This window comes from Colletotrichum godetiae, assembly GCF_030913485.1.
Source record: "Colletotrichum godetiae strain CBS 193.32 chromosome Unknown BDP55scaffold_32, whole genome shotgun sequence".
Classification (NCBI taxonomy): domain Eukaryota; kingdom Fungi; phylum Ascomycota; class Sordariomycetes; order Glomerellales; family Glomerellaceae; genus Colletotrichum; species Colletotrichum godetiae.
This window is the reverse complement of record NW_026851280.1, coordinates 424,903-437,635: the sequence shown is the minus strand read 5'-3', so window position 1 is coordinate 437,635 and position 12,733 is coordinate 424,903. Positions and strand designations below refer to the sequence as shown.

At 50.6% G+C, this 12,733-nt stretch overlaps 4 protein-coding genes and 1 non-coding gene across 5 annotated transcripts; 2 read left to right on the top strand and 3 right to left on the bottom strand.

Moving 5' to 3' along the window:
• Window positions 1–1,469: 1,469 nt before the first annotated feature.
• On the bottom strand, window positions 1,470–2,588 carry BDP55DRAFT_670817 (pectinesterase). Its single transcript, XM_060575412.1, has one exon. It carries the CDS (start codon window positions 2,553–2,555, stop codon window positions 1,509–1,511), a length of 1,047 nt encoding a protein of 348 aa, XP_060427315.1. The 5' UTR covers window positions 2,556–2,588; the 3' UTR covers window positions 1,470–1,508.
• Window positions 2,589–4,012: 1,424 nt separating this feature from the next.
• BDP55DRAFT_556716 (nonselective cation channel) lies at window positions 4,013–6,306 on the bottom strand (the record flags this gene model as incomplete). Its single annotated transcript, XM_060569618.1, has 4 exons — window positions 4,013–5,790; window positions 5,851–5,952; window positions 6,003–6,031; window positions 6,098–6,306. The coding sequence occupies 4 exons, from the start codon at window positions 6,304–6,306 to the stop codon at window positions 4,013–4,015; spliced, it is 2,118 nt and encodes a 705-aa protein (XP_060427314.1).
• A 686-nt stretch (window positions 6,307–6,992) lies between these two features.
• Window positions 6,993–7,091, bottom strand: BDP55DRAFT_t231. Its single transcript has one exon. It is a non-coding gene; the product is annotated as a tRNA-Leu (tRNA).
• Window positions 7,092–8,599: 1,508 nt separating this feature from the next.
• On the top strand, window positions 8,600–10,165 carry BDP55DRAFT_730756 (major facilitator superfamily domain-containing protein; the record flags this gene model as incomplete). The annotated part of the gene is made up of 2 exons (XM_060579734.1): window positions 8,600–8,741; window positions 8,802–10,165. The coding sequence occupies 2 exons, from the start codon at window positions 8,600–8,602 to the stop codon at window positions 10,163–10,165; spliced, it is 1,506 nt and encodes a 501-aa protein (XP_060427313.1).
• A 552-nt stretch (window positions 10,166–10,717) lies between these two features.
• On the top strand, window positions 10,718–12,182 carry BDP55DRAFT_670811 (amidase signature domain-containing protein). The gene has a single exon (XM_060575411.1). The coding sequence runs from the start codon at window positions 10,800–10,802 to the stop codon at window positions 12,057–12,059; it is 1,260 nt and encodes a 419-aa protein (XP_060427312.1). The 5' UTR covers window positions 10,718–10,799; the 3' UTR covers window positions 12,060–12,182.
• The last annotated feature ends 551 nt before the right edge of the window (window positions 12,183–12,733 follow it).

Sequence of the window (12,733 nt, the reverse complement as noted above, 5' to 3'; positions counted from 1 at the left end):
AGCTTTTCGATCGATGTCTGCTGATCCTTCGGGCCAGTGCACCGTTGCGGCACATTGCATGAACCTGCCCCGCATGCCGATTAGCCGGGTCTGAGATCAGGCCCCGTTTCTCAATCTGACCGGAAGGATTTAAACCTGACGGGGACTTTCGACGCATTCCTTCTCAGTGGGCCAATACGAGGCGCCGCGATGATCTTGGCAGGGGATTTGACTTCAATCATAGAGTCTACTAGGTGCAAAGACTGCTGAGCCATTTCTCACTGTCAACATGATAAAATCAGATATCAACTACAAAGCTTCGAACCGTTTGACACGGGACAAAACAGTGTGTTCGTTCCCAAGCTGTGAGATACGTCAAATTTGAATTTTGTCCTATGAGCTAGCTCTCTGAACAGAAGTGGCTGATGTCTCGTTCGCGGATATCACGGACTTAGCGATAAGGTGTCGAATTGGATGGGATTATTCGGATCACGGCTCGTGCCTTTCCATAATATGCTTACATCGATCCACACCATATGCGGAGACTTTATTTGCGTTTAGCCTTGTAGGGCCCCGGCGATGGATTTTCGGAGGGACTTTGGTGTCGGAGCCCCGAGTGCTTGTTCGTAGATTTCCGTATCTGGAAGGCAGTCGTCATGAATTTGGTTGCCTGACATTGGCGTGGGTCTTAGACTCAACATCTTGTGTCAATTCTGTCCATAGAAATGAGGCGGATCAACATGCCTGTAGATGCTCTCTCTTCTTAACAAGTAGCCAGAACAGAGGACAACATAAATTGCCAGTGAGTGCTATAACATTGATGGTACTGCCATGCCCTATTTAGACTACGTAAGTGCATGAATGTCCTAAGCTTCACGTGCCTCGGCGAAGAATTTCAGGTCATTGATGAAGTTTGAAAACATGCGGCGAGGCCACCAAATCGCTTAAACATTGAACTCGTTCACATGGGCACAAAGTGCAAATCCTGATGGATGGCATATATGGTAGTTCCTTATGCATGTCAAGGATAATGTGTAACTAGAAGTCGAAGGCTGACATGTTAGCTTTTTATTTAAATAAGTAGTCCCTAGTGGATGTATGATCCGTACGATCAAATGTCACGTGTGGCTACGCAGCCTTCGGCTAGTGACAACGTCGGCAACCAGGTCAAATTCAGTGGAAGCAACCCAACTAAGCCGACTTTCTGAGGCCGGAATCCTTGATGAAGAACACGAAAACATCGCTTCCGATTTATGTATCTGTTACAGACTATAGCTCCCAGACGTCCGAACCATTGAGGCATGATGTTTATATGCACTAAGCATGCGTTGATCGAATCAAATACTACGAAATTGCTTACAATGGCTTATTGAATTTTTGGCAAATACTTGACAGTGAGAACTTTGCCCATCTGCATTCTGGGACTGTAGTATGTACTTTGATAGAATATCTTTCGCAGACTAAACTTTTCGTATAATCAAGTATGCTACGCTAATTAAAAAAAAAAAGAAAAAAACCGGACCCCCTGCTTACAAGTACGAAGCATCAACCCACCACTCCTTCTTGAATCCCTCGCCAAGAAGTTCGACATCCTGAACAGCCTTGGTAAGCGTGGAGCTGAAGTTGGCTCTAACACCCGCTGCGCCGGGACCCGTGTTCTGGAACTCCCGGTAGTAGACATCGGCCGTGCTCTGCGTCTTATCCCAGATAGACCAGCCAGCGGGCGCAACAACATCGCTCATCTCGCTGTTCTGGAACACCACACGGGAGAACGGTCTCCAAGGACGACCGAGGGTGACCGAGGCCGTTCCGCTGGTGCCGGTGATGTTGGCCTTGTTGAAGACGTAGAAGGAGGTGTTGTTGGCGGCGTCGCGACCATTGGCGGTGATGTAGCCCTTTCCGATGGTCTGGATGTCGCACTTCTCGAACCAGGCAGCGGCACGCAGGCCAAAGATGAAGTCGACGGCGCCGTTGATCAGGGTCTTAGCATAGATCTGTCTTCCCTCGTTGGCGTAGACGGTGTCTTGATATCCAGTGATCTTGCAGGCGTAGAAGCCGAGGTTGGTCTTCTGCGCACTGACTGCCAGGGCCATGCCGTTCTTGTCGGCCTGGCCAAAGGTGTTTGCGATATTAAGGTTGTAGATCTTGATGTTGTCTCCCCAGAGGCGGAGGGTGGCGGTTTGGTCGTTGCTGGTGAGGTTGGCCATGGTGCGGGAGAGGTTGTTGGTGAGTGTGGCCTGGTTGTCTGCGTAGTCGCGCGCGTCGCAGGTGTATCCCTGGATGACGAGGTTGCCGAGGTAGTTGGGGATGCGGACCTGCTCAGTGTAGGTGCCGGGCATGATGAAGATGCTCTGCTCGTCGGTAACGTTCTTCAGGGCGGCGACGGCGCCGTTGAGCGTGGGGTAGCTGTTGGGTTGCTTGCCGGAAGCATCGACGACCAGCGACTTGGAAGAAGGGCGAGTTCTAGCGAACTTGCCATCGCAGTTCTTGCCGCCGAGACCGACGTCGAGGGAAACTTCAGCCGGAGCTGCGGCGACCGCTACGGCGAATGTAAGAAGTTGGAGAAACGCAACCATGATGAAAGAGTGTATAGAAGAAGGTAAAGACAGAATACGGTGGAATATGGCACTACAACGCTAAGGACATGGGGAAAGTCGCCGTGTATTTATTCACCATGTGTTTCTGGGAAACCCGGCACCAAAGCTCTGGGTCAGCTACCTCTTCCCTGGTTCGATAGTCCTTTCAAAGACCTCGTCCTTGGGGTCTAGTCGATTGCGTTCATCTGAAGGCCTTCGATAGGGTCACATTCAATTACAGCGGCGGGACCACGGCACTTGGTGCAGGGAAGGGCTTGCATGCGGAGTGCAGGACGGAGACTTCAGATCGAACATTCCTCCAATAGCGTCTCCCGTGTCTCTGGATACTGCCAAGCACCCTTATTTAGTTTCCTCTCCTCCCGGGGCTCGCTGCGGCTCTTGGCGAACTAAAGGTGAGGGGATCACGAGTCAAGCCTCAAGGAGGTGGCCAAGCTCCAAAGTTATTTCTTTATTGGTGGACGTCCACGGGGTGAACACTCTAGCGTTGCGCCACCAATTCTTGTTTTTTTTTTTTTTTTTTTTTTTTTTTTTTTGAGGTTTACTGCTCCGAGGCTCGCTTCGACTCTTTGATGGTGACCCGCGACGTCTATACGTCAGTTTTGTTTTCTTCCCCTCGTGCTGTTTGCCTTGGACTCATTGAAGCTAAGCCCAAACTGCACTGTTGTGCAGCTCGGTTCAATGCTCGCAAACAGAAACGTGTCAGTAAGGTTTTTGCCATTTAAACGCCGGGCAGGTTTTCTCCAGGCTCGGTTTGTCCCGCGGAAGGCGTGCGGTGCGGCCGCCCACCGCGAAGATTCTCGCAATTGCGCAGTCGAACCAGTTTGCAAAGTCTATTTGATTATCACTGCCAAGGAATGGCAATGTTTTCTAATCCTTTCAAGGATAGCATCACTATCACCGTTCAAAAATGCCTTGGCGGACAGACCGGCAGCCGGTGGATACTATCTGAAACTCACCTCAATTTGCACAAACAGATCGACATGGAGTTGACTCGATTATAGTGCCCACGGCCTTTGAGTTTGCGTAGTGGTTTACCGGACAAGCCCCTGAGAATAAACAACCTGGGCTGGGTTCTTAACCGCCTGTTGAGTGAAGATTGATTACCTGAACAGCGAAGACAAAGAAATGCCAATTTCCAACGGCAAACTTTATGAGAGGCGGTAAATTGAGAGCATCTGAAAGCGCTTGGCTCTCCCACCATATCCATTCACCGTACGCGGGCTTTGTACTTTTCGTCTTGAGGCTCTGGTCTGGCCAACGGTTCTAGCGTGCAGCATGCAATAAAATCTCCTTTCGGTAATCCCTTCCCCAGGCCCAACGCACCGGGGGTTATCGACAATTCCTGTCCGGGGCCGCTGTAGCCCTATCTCCCCGTTCCCAGGCCAGGCCACGTCACACTCGGTGTTCTAAGTGCCGTGACTGACCATTAGACGGAACTACGGCCTCGCAGGCGATCCGGACAACGGCTCAAACTCGTTGGTGCCGGCCCGTTGAACACTCGGCAACGGGAACACCACGCTTATTGGAGATACCATTCTCCCTGGCCGCCTTCTCCTTGCCATTCTCCGCCGCGATCTTGACCTATTCACATCCCACGATACTCGGGAGCCGAGCTCACTCTCCGCGAAGCCGACATCGCTCAGGTTATCCAACTCCTCCAGCTCACGCTCCACCCCCGGCGGCGGCTCCACCTTGAAAACGGCCTGAATGTCTCCGTGCGGATTGAACCCACTGAAGCTCCAGTTGAGCAGAGACTGCGACCGTGCACGACGGGGGTGAGCGAGCCGGCGACGCTCCAGAGCACTGATTATGAGGAGCGCTGGCGCGTTCAACGTGCGTATGACGGAGATGTTGAGATCATGGAATGATCGCGGGCTGAGAACAGATTTGAGCGGGAGGAGGATTGCGATGGCCATCAGATTGAACGGCGGAGGGTAGGCGAATATTGAGTCGCTCTTGACTCCGGCGAAGGTAAGTACGGCCCGTCGAAATTGGATCTCCGCAGGCGCGTCGGCGATGAGCTTCGAAAACGTATTGCTCAAAAGCGCAACCAGGATCGTGAGGAAGAGGATATTGCCAAGGAATGCAAATGCAATCATTAGAGCTGGCCCCAGAATGGGGTGGAACTCATCAGAGCGGTCAATTCCTGTGCCATCCAAGCCGAACCACGTCCAGATGAGCCACTTGCAGGTGTCGTACCAGTTCAAAGCAGGCTGACCGTTCGCATTGGTGGCTGTTTCGTTACTTCCTATCAGCCATTGCAGGGATAGGAAGAAGCCCATGAAGCACCATATCGAGATGAAGGTTAGCCGGGTGAAATCCTTCATCATGGCGTGCATGGCGATGAAGACAATGTTGTCTGGCATGATTGTAAAGGCCACGCGTGTAAGTAATACAGGAGCTGCCAGGCATAGAATGTGCACTCCGTAGCCGTCAGCAATGACGCCGCCGTACGCCAAGACATCATATACCCGAGCGAAGATGTAGCAGCTGAATATGAAGCTGAACGTGATATCGAGAAAAGACCACAGAGTCTGAGAGTGAACTGCCCACCCGTGCTCAATGATTGCCGCAAATTCGTTGAGAGTCCACCCGGCGGTATAAACAGCGAACAGACATTCCCATCCACTGACCGTAGGGTTACTCCGGTATACCATCGTCAAAAGATAAAGAGCAACGACAGTGACGAATTGGAACAACTCAGTCACTTGTCTAATCCACGGTACAATGAGACGTCTATCGTCTAGTAACGGTGCCCTGTGCGGCTCATAGAGCGAAACCGAGGCATACTCGTAGTGGTCAGGGAGAATATCGACGAACGACAGGGGGGTATAAGTGACGACCCCTTGCCAAACCGCATCAACGAGCCTTTGGCAGGCTGAAGAGCTCAGAAAGAGTTTGCTCTCGGAAATGATGGCCAGCTCCAAAGTCGTGAGCTTTCTTTCATGGCCATCGCGACGCTGGATAGGCCACTGGGCTTGCCGGCATCCGCTCTCGACTTCCTCAGGAGCGCCTTGGAATGGGTCAAACCCTTCGACAAGAATATGCGCTAGGATGAGAAGGCCTATTTGACCTGGGTGGTCTTCGTGATACCGACGCAATACTCGGCTTGCGACAAGTTCGCAGAGCGTCGCGCGCGCAACATTGACAGTATGATGCGCGGTGCTGATGTGTTGTCTGAGAAACTGAATCCGATTGGCGAGGAGGCAGTACACTTTTCTCGGATCAGCTTTGCCGTCTTGGCCAGATCAGGGTTCGTGGGCAATGGACATACCGATAGTTGGATCGTCAGGATCGTATAAGCGATCGACTAGAGGTCGAACAACCAATGAGTTCATCCTAGGCTCGCGGAGCTGATCTAGGGTGTAGGGGTCATCTAGAATTGATTTTAGTAAAGGTCGGCAATTGAAACAACGACGATTATACCGATGCTTGCAAGTACAAGTCGCCTGATTCTGTGATTTTTTCTCCATCAGCTACGGCTATTCCGATATGAGGGCAGCAAACCCCGGCAAACTTACCGATGTATCGTAAAATACACGGATGGCGGCACCTCAGTGCTCACGCTCACGCTGGCGGTAGCGCTGACAGAGACATGCTGCTCTGCCTCTAAATCGGGCACGTCGTTGGCGTCCGCGGCACGGGTTATCGAGTCTGCATCACCCCATGGTGATAGCGGTCGAGTCCAGTCAATCAAATCCGGTGTTCGGGGGGCCTCTCCTTCTTCCATCTGACGTTGGGGAGTTGTGATGACGAAGGACCGCCTCGTTTGCAGTTCTGCGTTGTTACACTAACGCCGTCCCGGACACCCTCTTCGTTATGTTTCCCGTTTGCCCAGCCACCCACAATCCAAGCCTGTGCAACTCCCCGTGTTGGTCTCAAGCTGTCAGGTCAAAGGTCAGTAGTCTGCATGTTGTCGACTTGTTCAAGATAATTAAAAGGTGAAAATGTCGCATGCACCTATGCGCTCGGGTTGCCTCCCAGTGAGGGGTTTATCTACACATGTCCCCTGACTCGATCTGTCCTAACACTAACGCGATCCGATCAGCAGCTTGCACTGCCACGCTCGTGCCGCCTGACGTAAATGGGATAAGCACCGCGGCATTTCCAGTTGACCGACAACTCTAAGTTTCTTCACCGAGGTGAGGCGCTTTTAAGCTCAGATCACCCTGATGAGATGAGATCGGATGTCTCACCACGTGCTCACTTACAACAACTTACCAACCTTGTCAGCAATGAGTAGATGTAGGTGTTCAACGTCTATATGCACCTTCATAGATGGACTGCCGATACGCGATCATGATACTCATCTGAGTTCCTCGTTCTCTCGAAGGGCCAACGAGCTAACATGTTCTTATGTTACAGGAACAAAAAAGGTGGTTCGCGATACCGTTTGGTCAAAGAGCAAAAGGGAATTGAAAGGGACGAGACTCGAACTCGCGCGGGTTGCCCCACCAGGAAACAGATGTTAAGCTGACCTTAACCTGGCGCCATAACCAACTCGGCCACCCTTCCATGATCTCGTGGTTCAAGAACCTGTGATTGCTGAGTTCAGGGGAAGACATTTGTGAATATGGAGCGTGAGGTGTCAGGGCAAACCCTCAGATGCGCTGATTTGACGATGGTTGTGGAAGCGGAGATGATTTGCTATAGCCCTATTCCTAGTCCGAGAAGATGTGGGTACCGAATGCCAGTAGAAGTCAGACCCAAAGGTTCCCACAACAGTATTAGTTGTGGCTCAGTCGAGGCAGACTTGATACAGCTCAATACTTTTGATGAGATTTGGCTAGGGCTACAGCCAGAAAATCATGTTGGCATTACCAAGGAGTACGTTCAAGTTGTAGATAAGAAGGGTGACATGAAAGCAGTGACCGCGATGGGTGCAAGATAATAAATGTGAAAATTTATATCATTTCCCAATTCCTCATCAAGGCCATGAGAGTAAGTTCTAATTGTACATTCCCGCTCGAGGCTCAAACCATCTTATGGTTTGTAGTTGGCATGTTTCCAGTAAGTAGGTGGCGGCATGTGTCATTTGCCAATACATCTACCAGCATCTAACTCAGGTCATCCTCAGGCAATTTAGACATCCACGAGGACTAAACCCCTTGAATTCGTTAATACCGAACGTCCAATCTCTGGATTCACCGAACAGCACCTACTACCGACCATCTTGCTTATTTTAACAGGACGCATACAACGTTGGCGTACTTCCTCAAGTCTTCAACAAACCGATGGGAACAATGAATTGAAAGGCTACACATTTCGACTGCACACTTATATACAAATCTTTATTTCAGCAAAATATCTTGAGTTAGTAGTTTTCTATTGCATTCATCTCAGAGCTCACTGAAAGATATTGAGAGTGACTAGGAAGCCAGAAATAATTGAGCAGGCTTTGTTTAGCTTAGCCCCAGACACTCGTAGCCCATTTCCTGGGCGTAGGGATTTGCCTCGAACTTCGCATGATTGAATAGGCACTTGAGCACAGGTATTGAATGGCATATCACAATCCATCGCCGTTAGTTTGTTGGAAGCCACCGCATCATAAGCCTCTGAGTTCCCGCTATTCAAGCGACACGATGGGTCTCGAAATAGTGTGACTAATGCTGTGAGATGCGATAAGGGATTGATCGGCATGTAGACGATTAACGTAGTATTGATCCTTTGGGCAGCAGTAGGGCGTACCGGGTGGGGATGCCGGAATTGTTGGTTACAACCAGGCCGGGCAAATCTGATAAGAGAGACGTGATGCACGCCCAAGATAAGATATGGCTAACATGCACCTTTCCCCGATGCTTACTCCAATCAGAAGGATGCCTCCATCGAGCTGCAGGGTGCATAATCACCCCCATTCTCGGCGCAAGAGTGGGTGAAGATGCGTGCCTTATATCAAGCCGTCCACAACGCAAGTTCAAAGTTGTCCTCGTTAGACATATTGTGCATATTGGCAAGACTCCGCAGGGGCACCCTCGCACTGGAGAAATACCTGAGATTAAGGTCACGCTTCAATATCAGCGACAATGACCACCGACAGCAAGACGTTAGCCAAGTCTGAAGAGGACCTCAAGCGCGGATCATCTGATGATGTCGAATCCTCTTCACTGCATGCACCCCAACATGGCGGCAGTGTTGTTGTTGACCTGGAAGGAGAACGATCGTATGGTAAGCTCTAGTCAAACGCATATCACATTTGAGTCGATACTTACACAGTTCCGCTTCCAGTGAGGAAGCTTGACTTCTATCTGTTGCCATATCTCTCTCTTATGTACTTCTTCAATGCCGTCGACCGTTCCAACTTGGGCAACGCCAAAACCGACGGGATCGAGAAAGACCTCAACTTCAAAGGAAATGAGTACAGCCTACTTATTCTTCTCTTCTACATCCCTTTCGGAACATTAGACCTTCCCCTCAATCTCCTCACAAAGAGATTCTCGGCAAGATGGGTCTTGCCTACGTTGATGGTGGTCTGGGGCGGCATTGCAACCGTTCAAATCGCATCGAAAAACTTCGCCGGAATTCTGGTGCTCCGACTGATCCTTGGCGCATGCGAAGCTGGTTTCTTCGCCGGCGTAGTATTTTACTTTACTTTATTCTACAAACGATCTGAGCTGGGCTTCCGTGTTGCCATCTTCTTCGGCAGTGCTCTCCTTGCGGCAGCCTTCAGTGGCCTCATCTCCTACGGTGTCTTCCAAATCGAAGGCACGAGGCTTCAAGGCTGGCAATGGCTCATGCTCATTGAAGGTGTCTTGACCGTGCTTGTCGGAGTCATAGCTTTTTGGTGGCTACCAGCTTCCCCGGCAACCGCCTGGTTTCTTAACGACAGAGAAAAGGACGCAGCCTTAGCCAGGACCCTTCGCGATGGTTCAAATAAAGTGGACTCTGAGTTTGACTGGAAAGAGTGTTTTACGCTATGGAAGGATTGGAAGTTCGTTTTCTGGCTTTCCATCGCGTTCAACTATCCCGTCGCCTTCGCCACCACGTCCAACTTCTTGCCGCAGATCGTACAGCGTCTCGGCTACAGTGTCGTCAAAACAAATCTCTGGACTGTAGCCCCCAACGCCGTTGGCTTCGTGATACTCCTGGCGACGGCATACTCATCCGACTACTTCCACGAGCGGACTTTTCATATCGTTGGCGCCTTAGCAACCTCCCTGGTCGGCATGATTATTCTCATCACGATCGATGTTCTTGAAAACCGGGAATTAGCCTACTTTGCCTGCTTCCTCATGGCTGCAGGAGCATACACACCTTCATGCCTGGTTCAATCATGGCACAATAACAACAATCTGAACGAGAATAGTCGCGCTGCCACGACGGGCTTGCTCGTGGGCCTGGGCAACTTTGCTGGTATCTTATCAGCTGCAACATTCCGGACCGAATATGCGCCCAAGTACATCCCTACTCTCATCGTTACTTGCTGCTGCAATGTGCTGGCAATGGCCTCGGCGTTGATACTCGGCGGGTGGATGAAGTTGGAGAATCGTCGAAGGAACCAGGCCCAAGGAGTTAATCTTCAAGCCCAAGATGTGGACACTTCAGAATTGCACGATGGTGAAAAATCGCCCAGGTTTCGATTTTTCACATAGAATAGTTGAGCCCTACTTTGACCTTGAATAGCAATACAAAGTCAATCTCAAATCATTGATAGTGCAAGAACATCGCCTCCGCACACGCGGCACACTTAAAGGCCAACAGACCCGTTGCAGTTCGTATGGCTGCTTGAATCTTATCCACAAGACCTGCCAATCTCCGAACCTTCCGCAAGCCAGCTAAGGTAAATTGACTGAAGTACTTATGTGATACGGTATTTTAATTACATGAAGCTACCCAGACGTTCAACAACACCATGGGCATAGGGTCTAACCATTTTGCCATTGCTGGTCACAAGATTGTCATCGTTCCCACTGGATGTAAGGAAGATCTGATTTACTACCCCGACGGGTTTTGGCTAACGTTCGGAATTTCGCGAGTGGGGGGATCCTCGTTAACTGGCAGCCGCCGCAATGGCTTACGACAATGTCATTAACCCCGGATTCATCCGGCCGGCCTATCTCTCCCCGCATATCAAAACTGGAGACAGCCCAGCAATGAGATAGGGGAATGTAATAAGTTCAATATTGCTATTACATATTGTATCTGTGCATTCGTCCGGAAAGTCGTTCCAGTTGAGTCCTCATCCACGCCACCCCTCTGTGAGCTTGCGTAATTCTACCACCGATCATGGCCGTTCTCAATGTCGTAGAAGCTTCAATTGAAGATTTACAGAATGCCTTGACCAGCGGTTCTATTACGAGCGTCGAGCTTGTAGCACGTTTTCTCCGCCGTATCAGCACTTATGACTGCCGCGGCCTTGCCCTAAACTCGATTCCCATCCTCAATAATGCCCTTTTCGAACAAGCTGCTAAGTCTGATGATCGAAGGGCATCTGGCGAGAAAATCAGGCCCCTAGAAGGAATACCTTATACGGTCAAGGACAGCTATAAAGTTAGGGGCATGGTAGCCGCCGCGGGATCTCCTGCTTTTGAACATCTCATTTCCAACGAAGACGCCTTTCTTGTCAAAATCATTCAGGATGCTGGTGGAGTACTCATTGGGCGGACAAATATGCCTGCGATGGCCTGCGGCGGTATGCAGAGGGGCATTTGGGGAAGGGCCGAGAACCCTTACAACCCAGACTATTTGGCCGCAGCATTTGCTTCGGGTTCTTCCAACGGGTCAGCCGTTTCTACAGCAGCATCGTTCGCAGCTTTCGGGCTTGGGGGTGAAACTGTGTCATCTGGGAGATCGCCAGCATCCAATAATGCGATCATCGCTTACACTCCCTCGAGGACCTTTCTATCCAATCGCGGCAGTTGGCCGTTGTATCCAACATGCGACGTACCAGTACCTCATACCAGAAGCATGAAGGATATGCTGACTCTCCTGGATGTCATCACGGCCCCAGATCCAGTTGCCCAAGGTGATCTCTGGCGAGAGCAGAGCAGCGTTCAACTGCCACAGCCTTGGAGGGACAGGCCGGCGAGCTTTCAAGACTTTACCTCATCTGATTCATTGTCTGGGCTGCGTATTGCCGTGCCAGAGATCTTCCTCGGTGGACCGGTGCCTGAAGGCGCGAAGCCTGTCCATACGAGCCAGGCAGTCATTCGGTTGTGGGAAAAGGCAAGAAAGAATCTTGAGTTGCTTGGCGCGGAAATTGTGATGGTTACCGACTTTCCGCCTTTGACAGCTTACGAAAACGGGAATCTTTTGCCGGAGGGCTGTCCCAAAAAGCCTGCGGACTGGCATGCTACTGAGAGAGGAGCATTGGTAGCACATGCTTGGAACAACTTCCTCCGAGGGTTCAACGATTCACAGTTTCCAGATATCTCTGCAGTCGACACATCAAACATCTACCCAGACAGCATGAGGACGGAGCCTGAACTACAACGCAATTCAGTACCACCGGCTAGCCGAATACGCCAGCAAAGGGACTATTCTTGATATAGAAGGTCTGGATCAAGCACTCAAGGCGCTAGAGGCTATGCGGAAGATTCTTCTTGAGGACTGGCTCAGTAAATTCAACTGTGATTGCGTTGTCTTTCCCGCCGCCGGCGATGTCGGACCTGCGAATGCCGACTCAGACTTTGAGGGGGCATCCCTAGCTTGGCAGAATGGTGTCTATTACAGCAACGGGAACAGAGCAATTCGACACCTCGGTATTCCTACTGTCTCAGTTCCAATGGGAATGTTGGACGACAAACATGTTCCCATGAACCTAACCTTCGCTGGTAGAGCTTACGATGATGTCCGACTGCTGAAATGGGCGAACGCTTTCGAAGACAAAACGAAACACCGGACCCCTCCGCAACACACGCCATATCTCGAATCTGACCTCATTCAACTTTCTAATAACGAGATTAACAAATACCCACGACCGAAGTTAAGCATAAGCACCTTTAAGGAGATGCCAGCATCTAATGACACCGACCCGCTGATGGCTCAGATCGTTGTCAAAGGATCCGTGACAGTGAGCCCGCCGCATGGAGGTTTTCCAGAAGTTGAGATAACCATCGATGCACAAAAAGTTCATCCGACTTGCATTGATATTCAGACACAGCTTCAGTCGGTAGAAGGGGAGGAGGTGTACTCATTTCAGGTCAGAACGGAAACTTCAA